General features: G+C 39.7%; 2 protein-coding genes across 5 annotated transcripts; both read left to right on the top strand.

Annotated features, from left to right (window-relative positions):
- Window positions 1-2,290: 2,290 nt before the first annotated feature.
- LOC106140417 (brahma-associated protein of 60 kDa) lies at window positions 2,291-12,329 on the top strand. Of its 2 annotated transcripts, none has more exons than XM_013342001.2 (10): window positions 2,291-2,559; window positions 3,336-3,617; window positions 4,025-4,193; window positions 4,321-4,403; window positions 4,749-4,877; window positions 5,190-5,411; window positions 6,773-6,925; window positions 7,153-7,248; window positions 7,663-7,773; window positions 12,048-12,329. In XM_013342001.2, the coding sequence occupies exons 1-10, from the start codon at window positions 2,419-2,421 to the stop codon at window positions 12,213-12,215; spliced, it is 1,554 nt and encodes a 517-aa protein (XP_013197455.1). In that variant the 5' UTR covers window positions 2,291-2,418; the 3' UTR covers window positions 12,216-12,329. The 2 variants fall into 2 exon arrangements, with proteins under 2 accessions (XP_013197455.1, XP_060810895.1); XM_060954912.1 differs by having other exon boundaries at window positions 7,153-7,252; window positions 7,667-7,773.
- A 3,484-nt stretch (window positions 12,330-15,813) lies between these two features.
- Window positions 15,814-19,694, top strand: LOC106140410 (aquaporin AQPAn.G). 3 transcript variants are annotated; one of them, XM_060954914.1, is made up of 7 exons: window positions 15,814-16,002; window positions 16,397-16,842; window positions 17,392-17,570; window positions 17,796-18,014; window positions 18,425-18,559; window positions 18,889-18,969; window positions 19,411-19,694. In XM_060954914.1, the coding sequence occupies exons 2-7, from the start codon at window positions 16,791-16,793 to the stop codon at window positions 19,558-19,560; spliced, it is 816 nt and encodes a 271-aa protein (XP_060810897.1). In that variant the 5' UTR covers window positions 15,814-16,002; window positions 16,397-16,790; the 3' UTR covers window positions 19,561-19,694. The 3 variants fall into 3 exon arrangements, with proteins under 3 accessions (XP_060810897.1, XP_013197448.2, XP_013197449.2); XM_013341994.2 differs by lacking the exon at window positions 16,397-16,842 and adding an exon at window positions 16,887-17,001 and having other exon boundaries at window positions 15,816-16,002; window positions 17,383-17,570; XM_013341995.2 differs by lacking the exon at window positions 16,397-16,842 and adding an exon at window positions 16,887-17,001 and having other exon boundaries at window positions 15,818-16,002.
- The last annotated feature ends 1,866 nt before the right edge of the window (window positions 19,695-21,560 follow it).

Below are 21,560 nucleotides of genomic sequence, written 5' to 3'. Positions count from 1 at the left end.
TTAGGATGGTGAATCTACTTTAGTGTCCATAAGCCTGCTATAATGCTAAGTTTTCTGTTTTTGGGATGCCTCAGTGACTGGGCATTTCTAGAACATTAAAATCGATGGCAGCAAAATTTTCAAGAAGCAAAAAGAATGGACTACTTGTACTTGCAATATTTTATGCTAGTTATTAAATTAGTAGCTAAATGTTTAGCTGTCAATCCGCCTCCATGTTCATGGCACCGGGTTTACCCAAGAGGTGTTTAAAATTATAAAATATCTAAAAAATACAAATAGCGTAGCATTTGATGGACTTGTAACCGTGATAATTAAATCTGTTAATGAACATATGCCATCACCCGAGTCATATTATAAACTTAGTATTCAAGCTGGAGTATTTCCGAAAGCTCTAAATATATCAGTTATTACCTCCTCGCATAAAAAGAATGATAGTGAGTTGACAGAAAATTTTCGGCATGTCGGAAATAATTCAATTTTCTCAAAATATTTTTTCAAAAATATTTTACTAATGAATTGGGCTTTAACTTTAAAGATAACAGTTTGCTTTGTAATGAGAAAACGGGATTTCGGAGGGAAAAAACAATAAATATGGCTATATACGACTTTCTAGTTAATGTTATCACTCAAGTAGAAAAAAAGTCCTCAATTGTGCTCTTTTCTGTAACACGACACAAGCTTTTGATTATGTTACTCATGATGATGAAACTTTACTTACTAAACTTAAGCATATGGTTTAAGAGGCAACGTACTCAATCTGATTGAGTCGTACTTAAAAAACTGTAAACAAATCACGGAAATAACTTATATAATAAGTACATTTTAAAACAAAAAAAAGTGAAGTATAATTCTGAACAACGTTATGTACAGTTTGGTGTTCCACAGGGAAGTGTTTTTGGTCCCTTGCTATTCATATTATATAAAATGATTTGCCAAAAATAGCTAATCATAAAATAACTTTATTCGCTGATGATAGCACAATTGCAATTAAATGTTTTAATATTAACTTTGACATAAACTTAACATTGAGTAATAACAATTAAAAAAATAAATATGGACAAAACTAACATCATACACTAAAGTGACTAAAGTCAAAAAAGCCAAAATATAGAAAATATTAAAGTAGAATATAAAAATTAAAAAGGTAATAAATAATGTTGACTCGGCTAGCTATTAAGGTGTAAAATTTGACTTAAATTTGATTGGAAAGATCACGTATATAATCTTAATAAAAAACTGGGCAGCCTATCGTACGCTTTATTTAAAATTTCTAATGAACTTAACACAACAGCTTACTTTACAGTTAGGTACTATGGTATAGCCTATTATGGTTTGGTAGAATCAGTTCTTAGATACGGTATCATATTCTCGGGTAGTTCCACTGACAAAGAGGCGGTCTTTAAAATGCAAATAAGATTTATTCGAGCAATGTTCGGTTTAAGAAATACCGAAAGCTGAAAATCTTTTTTTGAAAATTATAGAATTCTATCACTTTCATCTTTCTACCATATTTGTAAAAAGTAATCCGCACCTATTTCGTATTTGGAAATCGACGGAGGGGTGATAGACTGCTTACAATCATCCAATACTGCTCGTCTCATGGATAACAGTATATGTATGGCTCCAAAAGTCTATAACAAAATACCTAAAAAATATAAAGACATGAACATAATATTATAAAAAAAAAATTGAAACAGTTTTTTATTGGGAAATGTTATTTTATTACAATGTAAATGAATTCCTCTCTAATAAACTTTAATGATGCTTATTTCGCTTGCGACGGTTTTTTGCCATTATTTACTTTTAACATTCGCACACTGTCATGACGGTAAAACATGTTGGAACACTTTTAATTTTTACATCTTATATGCATTTATAATGTAATGTACACATGTTTTGGCATATTTAACTTATCTTATCTTAAATTATTTTTAAAAACTAGTAGGTGCTTAATAGGAAATGAATTTGAAAAATATTGTCTTCTCTCAGGTTTATCTATCTATCAGATTTCGAAAATTTTTGTCATATATTAACCCTGGGTAACATAATTATAGCGTACAATTATCATTCTAGTATCAGGAAAATTATGAGAAAACCTGCACATTCAGGCAACTGGTTGTATAACCATAATCCAATATTTATTATTTGATCTATTTCATATGCTGTCACATGCCCAAAAGACACGTATCTAAAGCCATAAAATGTATCAGCATTTATAAGTGCTCGAAGCTGTCATTGTCAATTTGATTTGAATATCACTGTCATGCTATTCATTCCATTGTCAAGTTTGACAAGCATCCATTATATACAACAATTAAAAAGAAAATGGATTGATAATTTATTTTACATTTTTTAAAAGAAATTCAAAATAATTGAAGTTAGGTGAAAGTGTTATTAACTTTAAGAAAAAAGTGCATTATGGCTCAGCGTTTCCCAACCGGCGGGCCTAATGCCGCGCCGCCGCCGGGCGCTATGCCCCCACAACAACGCTATCCTGGCCCGGCACAACCCCCGGGATCCCCAATGCAACAGAGACCTTATCCGGGTCCTAATTTCCCTGTATGTTTTTGTATTTACATTTATACGAAATATTCAATTAATAAACTCATTTTTAGCTCAATAACATGTAAATTTAGCACATCTATAACTTCAACATGTTTTATATTGTAATGCCATTCAACTTACAAATGTTTCATTGCAAAACGAACATTTCAAATATTTGACTCTTTACCAACAAGAACCAGCTTTCAAATTTACGATGTATTGCAATGTGGATTACACAGTATTGGAATACTGTTGGTCATTGTCAATTATTTTTTTCTATATGATTGGAGAACAGCCTGTTCTACTTAAAATACAGTGGGCATAAATGCTTACTTGCAAGACTAGCTGCCTACATCGGTACCTATATAATATATAATCACACATACAGAACCAAAAGTCTCACAAAGACTAAAAGACCACAATCAACTGCATGGCTTAATGATGGAATTGAGATTTAAATAGTGGCAAGTTGCTAGCACAATGTGTAGGTGTATTAGCTTAGCCTTTACTTGCCTTTTTGACATCCATGGGATAGAGATGGAGAACGCCTAATTTAAAGTGATGGGAACCACACATACCTTATTAGCCTTGCCCTTGTTTGTAGTTTGTAGCTGATTGCTGTTTAAGGACTGGTTGTTTTTGTGTCGGGTAACATTGTTTTTGATTAGAATTTACTTACTTACTCATTTAAGCCGCAATGTTATCTGTATACTTATACAAGTCAGGTATTTGTGTACTTTCTGTTCATAAATCTCTCATTTAGCAAATTTGAAATAATTGGTTTGTATCAGCCCCGCAGCGGGTTCACCCCGCCGCCGGCGGGGGCGGGCGGCGCGCCCCGCGCGGCCCCGGGCGCGGTGGCGGCGGGCCCCGGGCCCGGGTTCGCGTCCCCGGCGGGCGGCGGCCCCGCGGCGCGCCCCCCGCCGCCCGCGCCGCCCGCCAAGCGCCCGGACGCGCGCTCTCCGATGCCGCCGCACAAGCCCGCCCTGTACGGCGCCGATGCCTACGCGGCCAGCGGACAGCCGAACGCCAAGCGCAAGAAACGGCTCGCTGACAAGATTCTGCCACAGAAGGTGAGTAAGCAGTTCAATTTTGATTGCTAACCCACGCTCTATTCTATTCTTAGATAAAACATAAGAAAACCTTTGCATTGTATATTTAACTGATTGACTGACTATGATGGAATTGTAAATTCAACAAGTGACAGGTTTCTAGCCCATCAAGGAATCCCAAGATAATAAGCCTATTAATCGCCTTTTACCACAAACATACATGCAAAGGGGTCATTCTATTTAATGTGCTGGAAACCACATGACTTTCATATAATGATTTGACTTTCTTCAGAATTTTAATCACAAGCCCACACTGGGCTGAAATGAGAAAGCATAATTCAGTCTAACACCAACACAATGTGGGGTAAAAAACATTATAAATATTCCTTTAAAAAACATTATAATTATTTGTTGTATAATATTGTCAGGTGCGCGACCTAGTGCCGGAGTCGCAGGCCTACATGGACCTGCTGGCGTTCGAGCGCAAGCTGGACGCCACGATCATGCGCAAGCGCCTCGACATCCAGGAGGCGCTCAAGCGGCCCATGAAGCAGAAACGCAAGCTGCGCATCTTCATCTCCAACACTTTCTATCCAGGTCACTCATACACATATCAATTAATAAATTTTGTTAATTAAAGTAGTAAAATAAATGGATGCATTTGGATGGCATAAGTTTTGTGTAAAGTATCAGAAAGAGGTTAAATGATTTATGTTGATTTCAGGACAAGGCGAAAATCCCGTCGCATCGTGGGAACTCCGAGTTGAAGGGCGTCTTTTAGATGACTCTAAAAACGATCCTAATAAGGTAAGGTTGTTTAATCAGTAAAATATGTTGCCGGAGTCTGTTCTTGATACGCCTAACCAAAAATTCAAAGAGTATGTAAAGAAAGTAGTTTGTGAGAAGGCTTATTATAGGACTGATGATTGCCTGAATGAAAAAAATATCTGGCTTGAGATTGGCACAGAAACCTCGTAAAGAATTGTAATTTCATTTGAACCTAAATCCAATGCTTTATTTTATCTGTGACGTTTCAAATCATGTTACAATCATGGGTCATGGTCCCTGAGTAAAACTATATCATTTATAAATAGTATAATGCAACGCTAAAGCTTAAAATGTTTATTGTAAACTCCATTATGAATATTGCAGGTGAAGCGCAAGTTCTCGTCATTCTTCAAGTCGCTGGTGATCGAGCTGGACAAGGAGCTATACGGGCCCGACAACCACCTGGTGGAGTGGCACCGCACGCTCACCACGCAGGAGACCGACGGCTTCCAGGTGACGGCATACTGCGTACAGGACGCGCACGACACGATGAACTAATGTCAAATGTCTTCAAACCCTAGTGGTTTGTGTATTAATGTCAATTAGTGTCCTCTTTTATGTTATTGGATCTTTGTCAAAATTGTAATTATACATAATCCATTACAACGATGCATTTTTATCTATAAAATGTCATTGATACAATGGTATGATTTTTCACTAATTGCTTTTGAACAGCAGTCTTAAACTTTGAAAATGACAGGGTTAATTGTCTTAAAGAATTTAATTACTGTGTTGTTGTACGAGTACGATCGCTGCGGGCCGCAGGTGAAGCGGCCGGGCTACAAGAACGTGCGCTGCACCATCCTGCTGCTGCTGGACTACCAGCCGCTGCAGTTCAAGCTGGACCAGCGCCTGGCGCGCCTGCTGGGCGTGCACACGCAGACGCGGCCCGTCATCGTCAACGCGCTGTGGCAGTACGTGAAGACGCACCGCCTGCAGGACCCGCACGAGCGCGAGTACATCGTCTGCGACAAGTACCTGGAGCAGGTGATAACAAAATCTCACCAAAATCAATCCAACAGAAAGTAAAATAAATGGTAATTCATATTGCGTCCAATAACTTTAAAAATCAGCGCTGGTTGTAAAAGAAGAAGTAAAAGAAACCATTCTATGTCGGCATGATATGTCGCAAGGAGATTAGTGTCATCTGCATATCCCGAGTTTGACACTGAGCCACCTCCAATTAATAAACCGTTGTCCCATTTTTCCAGAACTTAATGCGTTATTTATCTACACTAATATTATAAAGATTTTGTTTGTTTGTTTGGTTGTAATGAATAGGCTCAAAAACTACTGGACCGATTTTAAAAATTCTTTCACCATTCGAAAGCTACATTATCCACGAGTAACATAGACTATATTTTATTTTGGAAAAAAATAGGGTTCCGTAATATATTTGAATTTTTCGGACACAAACTAAAAAAATTTATCAAAAAGTTACTTATTTTGCGTACGCTGCCTAAACTACAAAAGATAGAACCATAAAATGTTATAATTAATTGTAGATCTTATAAATATCTACAAAAATAAAATAAAATAAAAAAGTCCGTGACACACTATACCTATCTATGTCGAGTGAGGCACAACAACCACATTTTTATTTAAAAATCATGAATTTTTTTGGTCTACATTTAAACGCGTTTTTTTTACTCATGCTATTAATCCTTATCAAAATAAATAATTTCATCAATAAGTACAGTTTATGTAGATAATATTTGGTCTTTGAATGATAAAAATTGGACGTTTGGTTTTGAAGTTGTGGTGAAATTAAAATATTACGATTTCTGCTGCACGGCCCGTTGCGAAGTGAGCAAGACTTTGCGGGCGGTCCTTTAGTTAGTTCTAATAGAGATATATTTAGTATCGGCTGTGCATCCGTGCGAAGCCGGGGCGGGTCGCTAGTTCAATATATATGTATTAAACAGTAAGGGGGAAAGAATGCAACCCTGTCTAACACCAGCCTGTGTTTTGAAATTCGTTGAGTCATTCCCGTCAACACGAACCGCGGATGTACCGCCTTCGTACAGTCTTTTAATGAGCCAAACGAGATGTTTGGGTACTCCCATCATTTGGAGTACCTCCCAAAGTTTCCATTACTTAACGGTGTCAAAGGCTTCACGAAAATCCACAAAGCATATAAACAGCGGAACATTGAACTCACGTGCTTTTTCTATGATATATCTTAGGTTGAGAATCTGTTTGCAGGTTCCTTTCCCCTTGACAAAATCATCTTGTTCTTGAGCAATCTCTCTGTTCATGTATGTCTTTAGCTTCGTATTCAGTATATGGTGAAGTACTTTGCTAGCGCGTTACACTTTTTGGTAGAACCTTTTCTATATGAACAACAGATCTTCGGCGCGGCGCGCATGAAGCTGGCGGAGGTGCCGGGCCGCCTGGGCGCGCTGCTGCACGCGCCCGACCCCATCGTCATCAACCACGTCATCGCCGTGGAGCCGCCGCACGACACCAAGCAGACCGCCTGCTACGACATCGACGTCGAGGTACGGCTTGTTACAACTCACATTACAACTCGCTGATGCGATCATGTCAACGTTGACCTCGACCTGGATTGGGCGAGTCTTATATCCCGTCTGTTCTCCGCAGTCTTTGCAAAGGAACCCACTTTTTCTACACTTGAGCTTCGTAAATGGTAGTAGTATAAAAAGTTAGTGTTTTTTTACAATATCAAATCATACCAGTTATTAACTTTGAATGTTGACGTTTACAGGTTGACGATACGCTGAAGACTCAGATGAACAACTTCCTGCTGTCCACCGCCAACCAGCAGGAGATACAGGGGCTCGACGCCAAGATACACGAGACTGTGAGTGTTACTCACTTAGCTCACTCACTCGGCTATTATGCTATTAGGAGGAATACATTGATAACATCTCTCAATATCTTCGTGGCTGCAACTACTCGGACTTCTTAATGAATAATCGTTACATAAACGTCTAATAAAACGCAAAGTTACAATAAGTTAGTCACTTTACACTGAGACTAGAAAATTAAATGCGAGAAACGTACTGTAGGGAGTTAACGCGTGCGCACTTTACGCCAGATAAACGTTTTTCTCATAACCACGTGACAATAGCGTTTTCCGATAGTACGGTGAAATTATTACTTTTTGTCTCGATGTCAAATCATCGCCTAATTAATTTCGCTGATATTTTTGTTAGTATCCTCAGTACCAATGGAAGTGAAGTACCGAGCACTGCGGATATCGTTTGTGTTGCAGGTAGACACGATCAACCAGCTGAAGACGAACCGCGAGTTCTTCCTCAGCTTCAGCAAGGACCCGCAGCAGTTCATACAGAAGTGGCTCGTCAGCCAGTCGCGCGATCTCAAGGTACACGTTTATTTATTAATTTAGGGACCCTTACAGGTTACATGATTACATACATACATACATACATAAACTCACGCCTCTTTCCCGGAGGGGTAGGCAGAGACTACCACTTTCCACTTGCCACGATCCCTGCATACTTCCTTTGCTTCATCCACATTCATAACTCTCTTCATGCAAGCTCGGCGGTTTCGGGCACTTTTGACCTGACCCTTCACCAGGACGTCCTTAATTTGATCAAGATATGTTCGTCTAGGTCTTCCCACCCCGACCTTTCCCTCCACACTCTCCTTGTATATCTGCTTAGTCAACCTGTTTTCATTCATCCTCTCCACATGACCGAACCATCTCAACATACCCTTTTCTATTCCTGTAACTACATCTTTCACATCACAACATTCCCTTATCACGCTGTTCCTTATCCAGTCACTCAATTTCACACCCAACATACTCCTTAACGCTCTCATTTCCACTGCATTTATTCTGCTTTCGTGCTTCTTTTGCCATACCCAACTTTCACTCCCATACATTAATGTCGGGACCAACACGCCCCTGTGCACTGCCAGTCGAGCCTTTTTGGATAGTTTCTGACTGCTCATAAAGGCATGCAAAGCTCCATTCACCATGTTCCCCGCGTTCACTCTCCTTTCAATATCACTATCACACTTGCCATCTGATGTAAACTTTGATCCTAGATATACAAACTCTTTCACTTGCTCAACTTTTTCTCCTCCAATCAAAATATTACATGCTGTCATTTCTTTCTCCATTTCAAAAACCAGTGTTTTAGTTTTACTTACGTTCACTTTCATTCCTTTCTCTTTTAAAGCTTCATGCATACAGTTTACCATCTCCTGTAACTCCTCCGCTGATGACGCCAGTATAACCTGATCGTCGGCATAGAGCAGACATTTGACGAGTAATTCATTCATCCTTAATCCACTTTCAGACTCTTTCAAATCTGTCAAACAACTATCCATAAATAGGTTGAACAGCCACGGTGACGCAACACATCCCTGCCTAACACCTTTCTCAATCTTAAACCACTCAGTGTGCGCTCCGTTTATCCTGACACAAGCACTCGAATCCTCATATAAGGATTTCAGTGCTCGTATCAAGAGACTGCTCACCCCATGCATAGAAAGTGCTGACCACAATTCATTCCTCTCAACTCTGTCATAGGCCTTTTCCAAATCCACGAATGTGCAATAGACTTATTGACTCTTGGCCAAAAACTTTTCGGCTATGCACCGCAAAGAAAAGACCTGATCAGTACATCCCATTCCCTTTCGAAATCCCGCTTGAGCATCCCATATTTTGTCATCAGTTTCATTCCTGACTCTATTAATCAATACCTTAGCATACAATTTGCCGACGACGCTAAGCAGGCTTATACCACGATAATTTTTGCAGTCCAGTTGTGACCCTTTTCCTTTGTAAAGTGGCACAATAACAGCCTTACACCAATCTTTTGGTACTCGGCCGCTTCTCCAACACAAATTGAAAAGGCAGTACAACTGTCTAGCTACGACGCCTTTTCCTGCTTTAAGCATCTCGACCGACACTCTATCATACCCGGCAGCCTTACCCGCTTTCATACTCTTAAGTGCTTCCACAATTTCAAACATTTCAATTTCGCCTTCCATCTCATTCTCTTTTTCTTCGCTATAGCAGAACTCTTTCTTATTTTCTTCCTTTTTTTCAAATAAACTCTCAAAATAGTCCTTCCATATCTTTAGCACACATTCTTCTCCTTTCACAACGCTACCATCCTGGCATCTGATCCTAGTCAGCTCTCTGGTTATAGTTTTTCCTCGGGCTGACCTTACGGATTTCCAGAATACTTTCAGATTTGACTGAAAGTCTTCTGATAGCCTTTTATCAAAATCCTCTTTGTACTCTTCTTTCTTTCTAATCACAGCTTTCTTAACCAAATCTTTCATTTTTTTATATTCCTTACGTGCTTCATTCACATCCTCATCTATAACCTCTTGCATTCTTAAGTTAGCTTTTGCTGCTAACAAATCCAGCCATGCTTTCTTCTTTAATCGCACAAGTTCTTGCACATCTTTACTCATCCACGCATTTTTGTGATTTTTCCCTTTCCTTCTTCTACTTACACCACACACTTCAACAGCTACTTTCACAATTCTTTCTTTAAATTCCTTCCATCCATCTTCAATATTGCTCCTCTCATCTACATCTTCAATTTCATCCTTCAGTCTATTAATATACTTCTTACCTACATCCATATCTTGCAAACTTTCTACTTTCACTCTTTCCAAAGCTTTACATGATTACATGCCAAATAATACACTCACAAAATTAAATTCAAGCATGCAACCCAATTAAAAGCAAAACTTTTTCAAAAAAAAATCTAGACTCACCCGGTTAACGGTCACATGTGGAATAAAATGAACAAGAAACAAAAATATATGATGTATATGTATGATAGGATGACTGAATCTTAGTTTTAAATTTAAATAAAGAATCATGGCAAATATCAAGGTCATTAATTCTGTTATTAGCTTTGTTGTAACTGGAAAGCATTCTTTGCAGAGGAGCATTTCCACCGAGATTAGTTCGCGCTGTCAGCACCACAAATATATTCTTTAGCTTTCTTCGAGCATTGGACCTAGGTGCAGCATAATTAACTTTAATAAATAACTCTCCACAATCAACTAAATTGTGAATCAGTTTATACAAAAATATCAAATCATTAATATCCCGACGATGTTCAAGACTTTTAAGATTGCATTTAGATAGACGGTCGCCATAATCACGTTTGTGGTTGAATTAAGTGGTCTTAAATGCAAGGTACCGCGTAAGCTCTTTGGACGCGCTCAATGCAATCAGAATTTTTCTTGTAGCACCACACTCGCAAACTCGAGATGACTACGAACTAGTGTATTTATTATACAGGACCAATATAGTGTTGTTGTTTTTAAAGTCTACTGTATTACCCTTGACAAACCGAGCATTTGAAAAGCTTTAAATACTATATTGTCACAATGTGGAATAAAACTCAATTTACTGTCCAGAGTCACACCCAAGTCTCTCACCTGATGCACTGCTTTTAATTCTACGTTGTTGATTTCATAAGAAAACAGTATCTTATTCTTGTTCCTAGTGAACTTTTTATGCAAGCATTTCCCTTGATTAATGATCATGAGATTCTGTGAACACCAATCGCAAACCCTACTTAAGTCATCTTGTAGCAGTTGCGCGTCATTTAAATTTGATATTTCTTTATAAATTTTCATGTCACCTGCAAACAATGAGTAGTTGCTGTATTTAATATGATTTGTGGCATCATTTATAAAAATCAGGAATAGAATGGGACCCAAATGCTAACCCTGGGAAACACCTTAGGTTGCCACATACGACTTTGAAGCATACCGGTTAGTTACCACCTGTATGACTCTAGATTACAAATATGAGGCAAGCCAACTATGAAATGATCCTCAAACTATAAAAAAAGATAGCTTTTTTAGCAGGAGCAAATCAGACACTATCAAAAGCACTACTAAAATCGGTATAAATTGCATCAACTTGTATTTTTGGATCCACTCTTTCCGTCAAGTGTGAAACATATGCAACCAAATTCGTTGTCAATGACTTCTTGCGGGAGAAACCATGTTGCATTGAATTAAGATGCGTTAACATGGCGTGTCAGAGAGTTATAAATTAAAGATTCAAATAGTTAAAACTTACTAAAAATCGAAATAGGTCGGTAATTTTTAATATTTCCTTTATCACCCTTTTTATATACAGGTACGATTCGAGCTTCTTTCCATTTAGTTGGAAACACACCTGTTGCAAGTGAATAAGTCTTTGTAAACCCTTAAGTATTGATTTCTCAGTAATTTAGATGCTACTCAAAAGAGAATCGGTTACTATGCCATCGACAGTATTTGACACATCAGAGAAAGTGGAAGCAAAGTGCTTTGCGAAAAAATTAGCTATATCATCGGCCTTAGAATTCACGAAGTCGTCATATTTCATACTAGATGGAAATGCATTGGAATTAGTACGACTATTCTAAAGGCATTTCCAGTTTTTTTTGGGATTAGAGTGTATGGCATTTTCAGTTCTTTCAATATAATTAGAATAACATTCTCGGGAACAGCGATGACAACGTTCGCAAAGGATTTTATATTCTAGTTCGTCGCGAGGATTCCTATATTTTCGGAAAGGATGACGAAGTTTATCCTTTTCTGCATAAACGGCATTGGTGTGCCAGGGAGGATATTTACTTGTATGTGCCGCTGTTGCAGACGATGAGCGGCGGCGCGGGCAGCGCGGAGGAGGAGCGGCGCGCGGCGCTGTACGGGCAGGCGTGGGCGCGCGAGGCGGTGGCGCGCTACCTGGCGGCGCGGCTGGCGGCGCGGCGCCGCGACCTGGAGCTGGCGCTGCAGCCCGCGCTCGCGCTCGCGCGCCTCTAGCTGCGGCGCCGCGACCTGGAGCTGGCGCTGCAGCCCGCGCTCGCGCTCGCGCGCCTCTAGCTGCGGCGCCGCATCCGTACCCATCTATTCTAATAAATACAGATTCTCATCATTCATGTGCGTTTCATTTCTACCTTTTGAGTTCACAGTTGGTGTGTGTGTGCGGTTCCCGGCACCGATAGAAAAAAAATAGGACCACTCCGTCTCTTTCCTCTCTTCTTCCCTCGCTCTTTTTCGTCAGTCTCACCTCTCTCAGAATCTCATATCTACAATTAAACCAAACAACTGAACGTGGCCTATCAGTCTTTCTAGTCTAAACGAAAAATCACGTTTGAAATACGTAATGGTCAGGACGTCGACCATACGGATTACGAATAACATTTAGTGAGATCTTGAATTTCTCGAACTCCCCTGGATCAACATCGTAATTCTAGCTACCTTCTTAATGTAACTTTTACCAACTTTTGTCCCAAAATAAGTAGATACTCTCCTTTCTTTAAATACCTAGGTAATACTTATTTAATTCTTGTTAGCTTTTATTATTAAAATTATAAACATATACTATTATCTGAGTTGAGATGACACAGTGACGCAAAAGGGTCGCGCAAACAATTTTACTGCGGTTCTATCTGACGCTGCGCCAACAACGCGATGCTCCCGTGACCACGCTGACCCCGCTCAACCCGCACTATTGTACTCGACTGTTATAAAATTGATAAATCGTTCAAAACATGCCATTATGTTGCATAATGATTTCGACGGTTGAAAGGCTAATTGTGGTAAGCGCCATTTTGTGAAAGCTGAGAAAAAGCGGTTCAAAGTTTTAATTTTTGGAAAAAAATTCGCTGTTATAAAATGGCTTGACCGATTTTGATAAAATTAATACAGTATATTTATAAGGTTAAAAAGTACGTAAAACCATTATTTCTGTTACTATTTAGCAATATTTCAGTAATTTTATGGCGCTTACATCAAAATGACACTTTTCCAGGGAAAGGCAAAATGAGTTAAATGCTTGAAATCAACAAATAACTTGACAGCAAAATGAGTCAAATGCTTGAAGTGAACAAATAACTGGACAGCAAAATGGTTCAAGCGCCCATCCCATGTAATACAAAATAATTGAAAATGATTTAAATGCCATGTAATTTTCAACACTAAATTGATATTTCAGTTTAAAAGACAAAATAATACAAAAGAAAATTGAGCAATTGATACAAACGGCATGCCAATAGAAAGGTGATCATGACTTTAGGTTCTTGTCATCAATACAATAATTTTTTAGGAATTAAATAACGGTTATTTTTAAATAAAACAAAAAAGAAATCCTTATATGAGGATTCGAGTGCTTGTGTCAGGATAAACGGAGCGCACACTGAGTGGTTTAAGATTTAGAAAGGCGTTAGGCAAGGATGTGTTGCGTTACCGCGACTGTTCAACCAACCTATTTATGGACAGTTGTTTAACAGATTTAAAAGAGTCTGAAAGTGGATTAAGGATGAATGAGTTACTCGTCAAACGTCTGCTCTATGACGACGATCAGGTTATACTGGCGTCATCAGTGGAGGAGTTACAGCAGATGGTAAACTGTATGCATGAAGTTTTATACGAGAACAGAATGAGAGTGAACGTAAGTAAAACTGAAACACTGGTTTTTGAAATGGAGAAAGAAATGACAGCATGTAATATTTTGATTGGAGGAGAAAAAGTTGAGCAAGTGAAAGAGTTTGTATATCTAGGATCAAAGTTTACATCAGATGGCAAGTGTGATAGTGATATTGAAAGGAGAGTGAACGCGGGGAACATGGTGAATGGAGCTTTGCATGCCTTTATGAGCAGTCAGAAACTATCCAAAAAGGCTCGGCTGGCTGTGCATAAGGGTGTGTTGGTCCCGACATTAATGTATGGGAGTGAAAGTTGGGTATGGCAAAAGAAGCATGAAAGCAGAATAAATGCAGTGGAAATGAGAGCGTTAAGGATTATGATGGGTGTGAAATTGAGTGACCGGATAAGGAACAGCGTGATAAGGGAATGTTGTGATGTGAAAGAAGATGTATTTACAGGAATAGAAAAGGGTATGTTGAGATGGTTCGGTCATGTGGAGAGGATGAATGAAAACAGGTTGACTAAGCAGATATACAAGGAGAGTGTGGAGGGAAAGGTCGGGGTGGGAAGACCTAGACGAACGTATCTTGATCAAATTAAGGACGTCCTGGTAAAGGGTCAGGTCAAAAGTACCCGAAACCGCCGAGCATGCATGAAGAGAGTTATGAATGTGGATGAAGCGAAGGAAGTATGCAGAGATCGTGGTAAGTGGAAAGAGGTAGTCTCTGCCTACCCCTCCGGGAAAGAGGCGTGATGTAAGTATGTACAACTTCGTAAGCCGCCGGCGTTTGACTGACGCCGCAGACGCGTGCGAGCGCGAGCGAAACATGCCTCGGTAGCGCACACAACACGATAACTACCTACAGCGTGCAACAAAATGTGTCAAACGACATGCGTGTGTGGGGTGATGGAAAACAAAAACGGCTAAGCGACGTACTTCAATATTATCTTAGAAATCAAAATGGGTCAAGCGACCATATCCTATAAAAAGCGAAAAGGCAAATTGGCGCAATCGCCTCTGATTTTCAAAATAGTATGATGCAATGTACTAATCCATACGCCTTGACACAAAAATTATGATAAAAGTCAAAAAGGTTTAAGTGGCAGATCCACAAATTTACCCAAATCTTTGTCGTTTAGATCAATGACCGCCAAAATGAGACCCTTTTTTGCGGTTGTGTCAAGCGCCAAAAAAATGCTCAGAAAAATTTGAGAGTGAGCTCAAACGATGGAGAAAAATTCGCAGATTCCAAATATGTATATAACTCAATATCGCAAAAAATGTCGCTTGACACAATTAGCCTTTCAACCGTCGATTTATTTTTACTTTTTGCAACGTAAGTAAGATAAGGCAGAGTACCAAGAGAAAGAAATAAATATGAAGTATATTTCATATTGATAGAAGAGAAGCAGTCAGAAAACAATAAGAATACTTTTAACCGACTAAATTAAAAGGTAGTTAGTTCTCAATGTGACCTTAGACTTTGACTGAATTTGTATGTAGGTATGTCCGCGAGTATCTCGGGTTTTGCTGAACCGATTTTGAGGAAACTGATACACTTCCTAGAATAACCCATGCAACCACCATAATTCAAGCTGGGTTAGATTTCCAATTACTAGGGTCGTGGTTGCGAGACGACTGCACCGTGTAGTTACCCCACTTACCCAGCTGGTACTGGATTGTCGTCAATCCCCGGGCTTGATTGATGATCTTAGTACTTCAGATTAAAGCCAATGCCCCTTTTAGAAAAGGGCACAAAAAATGCAATAACTCTTTCAACAAAAAGCTCATACTCTCGCTAATAAAAATCAATTATCATTTCTAAACCTGAGATGGCCATAACAATTGTCACACCATATTTAGAATCTGCTACAGAAGCGACGACTGCCGCGTAGTTCGATCCTAGATCTTCATTAGATTTTTGCTTGCTACTCATTGTTTTATTTGCTTTGCCACTATCTCTGTGATAAGACAGTTTAGTTCAAGACACTTCAGAGTTTGAGAAATTATCTAGTGAACAGTACATTACATCAATTATAAGATAACAGTTAACTAGATGTGTTTAGTGCGACAATTAAAATTCAGCTCCGGGAAATACTCGTTTTATCATTCTACGTCATATCCAATAGCAACTGAATGACCACTATTTATCAACTTCCAGATACTAACTCTATGCATGAGGTAAGTCCCTAAGCGGAAATAAGTACTATTGTAAATTTTTGTACGAATCTGAACTTTTGTTTCTCATATCACACCAAAATGTACAATACTTACACTTAAGGTAGATATGTAAGTACTTGAAAAATGTTAGCAGCCTGATCTATTGTTGTCAGAGGCTTCAGTTTTATAGACTTCATGAAATGTTCATGATATTTAAAAGGAAATATCTAGGGATTCCTATTAAATGGTCCTTAATCCTCTCTCCTCTGTAAGTAATTGCAATTTTACTGCAATTACTTACAGATGTACCGACAATGTTCGCCGAGCATTCTACGTCCCAACTTACCTACAATCAGCAATATTTGTTTAGGTAGACTATTGTTAGATAGGTATAATATCTTTGATCTTTTTTTAGTCTTTGCGTCAGACGTGTGAAATCAGTTTGAAGGTTTTGAAAAAATTTAAAACCGCTTTTCATATGGAGCTGCTAAAATTGGATATTCAAAGAATATCAAATTCTTGAAGCATACAATAATCTATTGATTGATTTGCTGTGTACCCGTGGTGCACCCTGCACAAACACAAATCAATATTCTATTTCAACTACAAGAACCCTATATTCAAGGATCGATGATGGTGCGGCAGGTTTAGTTTGAATATGGCCGTGCTTTGTTTCTGATAAATTTCCGAGACCAAATAAAGTCAGGAACAAAAAAATGGTGGTCACAGTTGAGACTACAGAATAGTCTATATGAAGACCTGAATATTGTAGCCGTGTCAAGTAAACATCGCCGTGTTTCACACTCGCGATGACATCGGCGGAGAAACGCGACGCCAGATTGATACATCTCGGTGATATCGGTAGCTATTTATAGGATTAATATTGTACATGCATTGCTTTTCAGCGACCACACAACCGAGAAATCATTATTTGAACTCATCAACAACATTGTCCTATCTGTGGTGTCACATCAATGACTTCTAACGACGAGGAGCGCGCCTCCATCGCCACAGGGACGAGTAAGAGCCCTTAAAATCTGATATAACTCCCAGGGTGACTTGGTACAAAGAGGATACAGAATGACTGGCAAGCGTCAAATTTAAGGGATTTTGATAACACAGAACACACACACAAACAAACAAAGAGAGAGAGAAACACGTCTTTGTCTTTTATGGCGCAGACAGAGTCAATAGTCACAAGACTTAAAGGCTACATACATATGTAAAAATGGAAGTGAAATCAGAGACTGTCAATAAGGTTAAGTATTTAACCGTCGTCGACTAAATGTTTCCAATTATTCTCAATTATTATAAAATCCTTATTTGACTTTAACAGTCTGCTCAGGACGAGAAAATTTTAGCAAGTCTGAAAGGAATGCTTATGTTGATTAAAATAAATAGATTTTCCAGTTGTCTGCTACGAGGAGCCGCTGTGGCGCGGGCCGGCGTCGTGGCGGTCGCTGGCGGCGGAGTTCGCGGGCGCGGCGCTGCTGGTGGCGCTCACCTGCCTCGCGACCTGCGCCGAGCCCCGCCCCGCGTCGCCGCACCGCGCGCTCGCCTCGGGGCTGGTCGTCGCGCTTATCGTACAAGTGCGTTGTAACAAATGGAAGGATGTAGTCTGTCTTCCCGTCCCTCTGGGAAATGGCGTGATTTAATGTATATCTTGTACCAACTTAAGGACATACATACTACTTGTACATATATGTATATCTTGTACTAACTTAAATACCTACATATACATTACATATAATCACACCCTTAACCGCTTGCTTGTTCTTCGCCGGAAACTATACAGCTGATGAAAATAATTCCAGTGTTTCGACCACGTGTCAGGCGCGCAGCTAAACCCTACAGTGACGCTGGCGGCGGTGGTGACAGGGCGGGTCACGGCCGCGGCGGGCGCGCTGGAGGCGGGCGCGCAGCTCGCGGGCGCGGCGTGCGGCGGCGGCCTGCTCCGGCTGCTGGCGCCGGCGCCCGTGCCCGACAGCTACTGTGTCACAGCACCAGCTGCAGGGCTGCCTATTTATAAAGCTGTGAGTGTGCAGTAAAGCAATAATTAGAATATCTACTAATTTAGAATAGAGGTACAGAATGCATTAGAATTTATTAGTAACACTAGCTGTGCCCGCGACTTCATCCGCGTGGAATAGTTATTTTGGGCATCATTGAAGCCCTCAAGGATGAATAATTTTGCACGTTTTTTTACATTTTCCATTATTTCTTCGCTCCTAATAGTTGCAGTGATGTTAATAGGCCTAAAGCCTTCCTCTATAAATGGTCTATCCAACACAAAAATAACTTTTCAATTCGAACCAGTAGTTCCTGAGATTAGCGCGTACAAACAAACAAACAAACTCTAGCTTTATAATATTAGTATAGATAGATAGAAAAACGTTTGCGAAGTGTCCAGGCCTGTAGGTTAGTTATTTTATTTGTTTGGCAGGTGGGGATCGAGGCCGTGCTGGGCGCGAGCCTGGCGTGGGCGAACTGCGCGGCGTGGGACGCGCGCACCCGCCGCCTGCGCGACTCCTGGCCGCTGCGGGTCGGCCTCTCCGTGGCCGCGCTCTCGTTTGTGGCGGTGATTGTCACCTTCCTTGTACATCAATAGTACTTCACCTGGCATACCTCATTGTCGCGAGATCTGACAACTTAAAACTGACGAACAAACCACCACACTTGAGAAAGAGAGACAAATCGACTTCCGCAGTTCCACTATTTTGGACTATTAAGAGTCTGGAGGACATATAGGGTACTTTTCATCCCGGTAAAAAATATAGTACCCGTGGGATTTGTGAAAAACCTGTATTTATTTGTAGGTATCGCTAAATAAGCACCTGTAGGTGGCGCTTAATTCGCGTGGGCGAAGCTATGAGTAAAAGCTAGTAATAATATGTCGTTTCAAATTAGGGAGACATGACGGGCGCCAGTATGAACCCGGCGCGCAGTTTTGCGCCCGCGCTGTGGAGCGGCGACTGGAGCCATCAGTGGGTGAGTAATGTCCACTCGTACGAACAAACTTGTCTTATTTTTAAAAATACTCAATAAATAAAGATCAAATAGCAACAATTGCAACTAAAACAATTAGGTAGGTACCTACGAGTACCTAATTTTGGTTTATAATATAACAATTAGGTACCTACCTAATTGTTTTAGTTGCAATTGTTGCTATTTACTACTAACTTTGAACAGAGTCCCACCATTGTTTTATCTAAAGATTATACGTTATAAGTATCTTTTAATCTTAAATCTTCCATGAAATATGGAATTTGATAACGACAACGTGCCTGGATCAGTGGAACCACTACATCTGTTGAACCTCAACCGCTGTCATGTAAAAAAGTTTCGATCAAAACCAAATAATTTTCAGAGTTAATTTACAAATATTTTAGAATTGCATTGTAACGAATGAAATAACGAACCGCCCCGCAGGTTTACTGGGCCGGTCCGCTGAGCGGGTCGGCGCTGGCCGCCGCGCTGTACCGGGCGGTGTGGCGCGCGCCGCCCTCTGCCGCCCCGCGCGGCGTGCCCAGTGACACGACGGCTACCCACACAGAACAGAAGTCACGCCGATCGACATGATCGACATAAAAAGGAGGCGGCAGAACGAAACAGTTGTTAACCCTTGACTAAGAAGTAAAGCTTTGATAAATATAACACTACCTACTACGTAATAAAATATTTACCCATTTTGATAAATAAATTCTCAGTCTGATTCCAAGTTTTCTACTTCCGTACATACTAAAAACTTTGTAACGACGCAATTACCTACAGCTTAAACCTTTTTGATAGAAGGATGGTACTTTAAAGAATATTAAGAGTACTTGTGTCATACTTAACAACTGATAACATTCAATAAGATTTATGAAGTCCTTCAGTAAAGCATGGTGTAGGTAATTACAAAAATCCTTAAGACCAGGAGCTAACAAGTAGCACTCGTTGGCGGGACATTGGAACTTATAAAAAATATTTGAAGCTTCTGTTGGCACGTTCATAAAATATTGACAGCGTAGGCACCTAGCGACGCTCGACAAATATCTATATACTACTCTGTCAAGAAAGTAGCAGGAAAAGATCAATAATACACAAACTGTTTGTTATTCATCCAAATTTATTTTATCACCTTCAAAATATGCTCCTTTAGAAACGATACACTTACGCCAACGAATAATCCAATCATCAAAACATTTTTTAAATGCTGTTTCCGGAATTGAGGTCAGTTCTCGCCGCGAATTCTCTTTTATGTCTTCTACCGATTGAAAACGGGTGCCACGAAGTGGTAATTTGAGTTTAGGAAAAAGAAAAAAATCGGCTGGAGCCATATCTGGTGAATATGGAGGTTGCTCGATGGTATTTGTTGAGTGTTTGGTTAAAAATTCGTTCACAATGATGGCCTTGTGCGAAGGTGCATTATCATGGTGCAAAATCCAAGAATTTTCTTTCCACAAATCTGGCCTTTTTCGTCGGATTTGCTCTCTTAAACGCCGCATAACACTCAAATAATATTCCTTATTTACCGTTTGACCTTCCGGCAAGAATTCCGAGTGCACAACACCGCGATAGTCAAAGAAAACAGTCAACATGACTTTGACTTTTGAACGACTTTGGCGTGGTTTTTTCGGTTTCGGTTCAGTTGGAAGGCGCCACTCCGAAGCTTGTTGACTAGTTTGCATGTCAAACTCGTAAACCCACGTCTCGTCACCAGTAACAATGCGTTTCATGAATGTTGGGTCGGAATTGACTCGTTCTAGCATGTCCTCAGCGACTCTCATGCGATTGAGTTTTTGAAAAAAATTCAGGTCTTTTGGGACTAGCCGAGCGGCAACATGTTTCATACCCAAATTATTAGTTAAAATGGTACGGATCGACTCGTGAGATACAGAAAGTTCGGTGGCTATCTCTCTCAAAGTTGAATGAGGATTTTCAGTCACTATTTCCTTCACTTTTGCGATGTTAACTTCAGTTGCAGACGTTGATGGCCTACCAGAGCGAGGCAAATCTTCCATCACATCTCGACCGCTTTTGAACGCTTTGTACCACTCATAAGCACGAGTTTTTGATAAAGTCGATTCACCGTAAGCCTTCTGTAACATTTTCAGTGACTCCGAACACGATATTCCATTGGCAATGCAAAATTTAAGACAAACTCTTTGTTCGATGTTTTTATCCATTATGAAATTAGCAATACACACTAGATATGATATAACTAAAAATAGCACTGTATTTAATGTAAACAACAGATGCAACTCAAACTCCGCGCCAAAATGGAAAACAGTTGTGCCAATCTAACAACAACAAAAAAAACAAAAATTTGAATTTGGAACCATAAATAAATAATCCATTCCCGATACTTTTCTGACTGAATGTACTTAATTTTATTACCTATCACTTCTATAAAGAAACGTGTTACATACAATGTCTAAATGGGACTAGTTAGTAGATAGAAGGACAATAAGAAGATATGTAGTTACTACAGTTTTGAGAAGAACGTACTCGTCTATTCAAAATTTGGAGTCATCAAGATGATTCAAGTTGAGTTCAAGGTTTCTCTCTCTAGCCGAATTCATCAACATGATGTGGAC

Source organism: Amyelois transitella, chromosome 5 (genome assembly GCF_032362555.1).
Source record: "Amyelois transitella isolate CPQ chromosome 5, ilAmyTran1.1, whole genome shotgun sequence".
NCBI lineage: Eukaryota > Metazoa > Arthropoda > Insecta > Lepidoptera > Pyralidae > Amyelois > Amyelois transitella.
The sequence above is the reverse complement of the archived record's forward strand: the minus strand, read 5'-3'. Positions and strand labels throughout refer to the sequence as shown.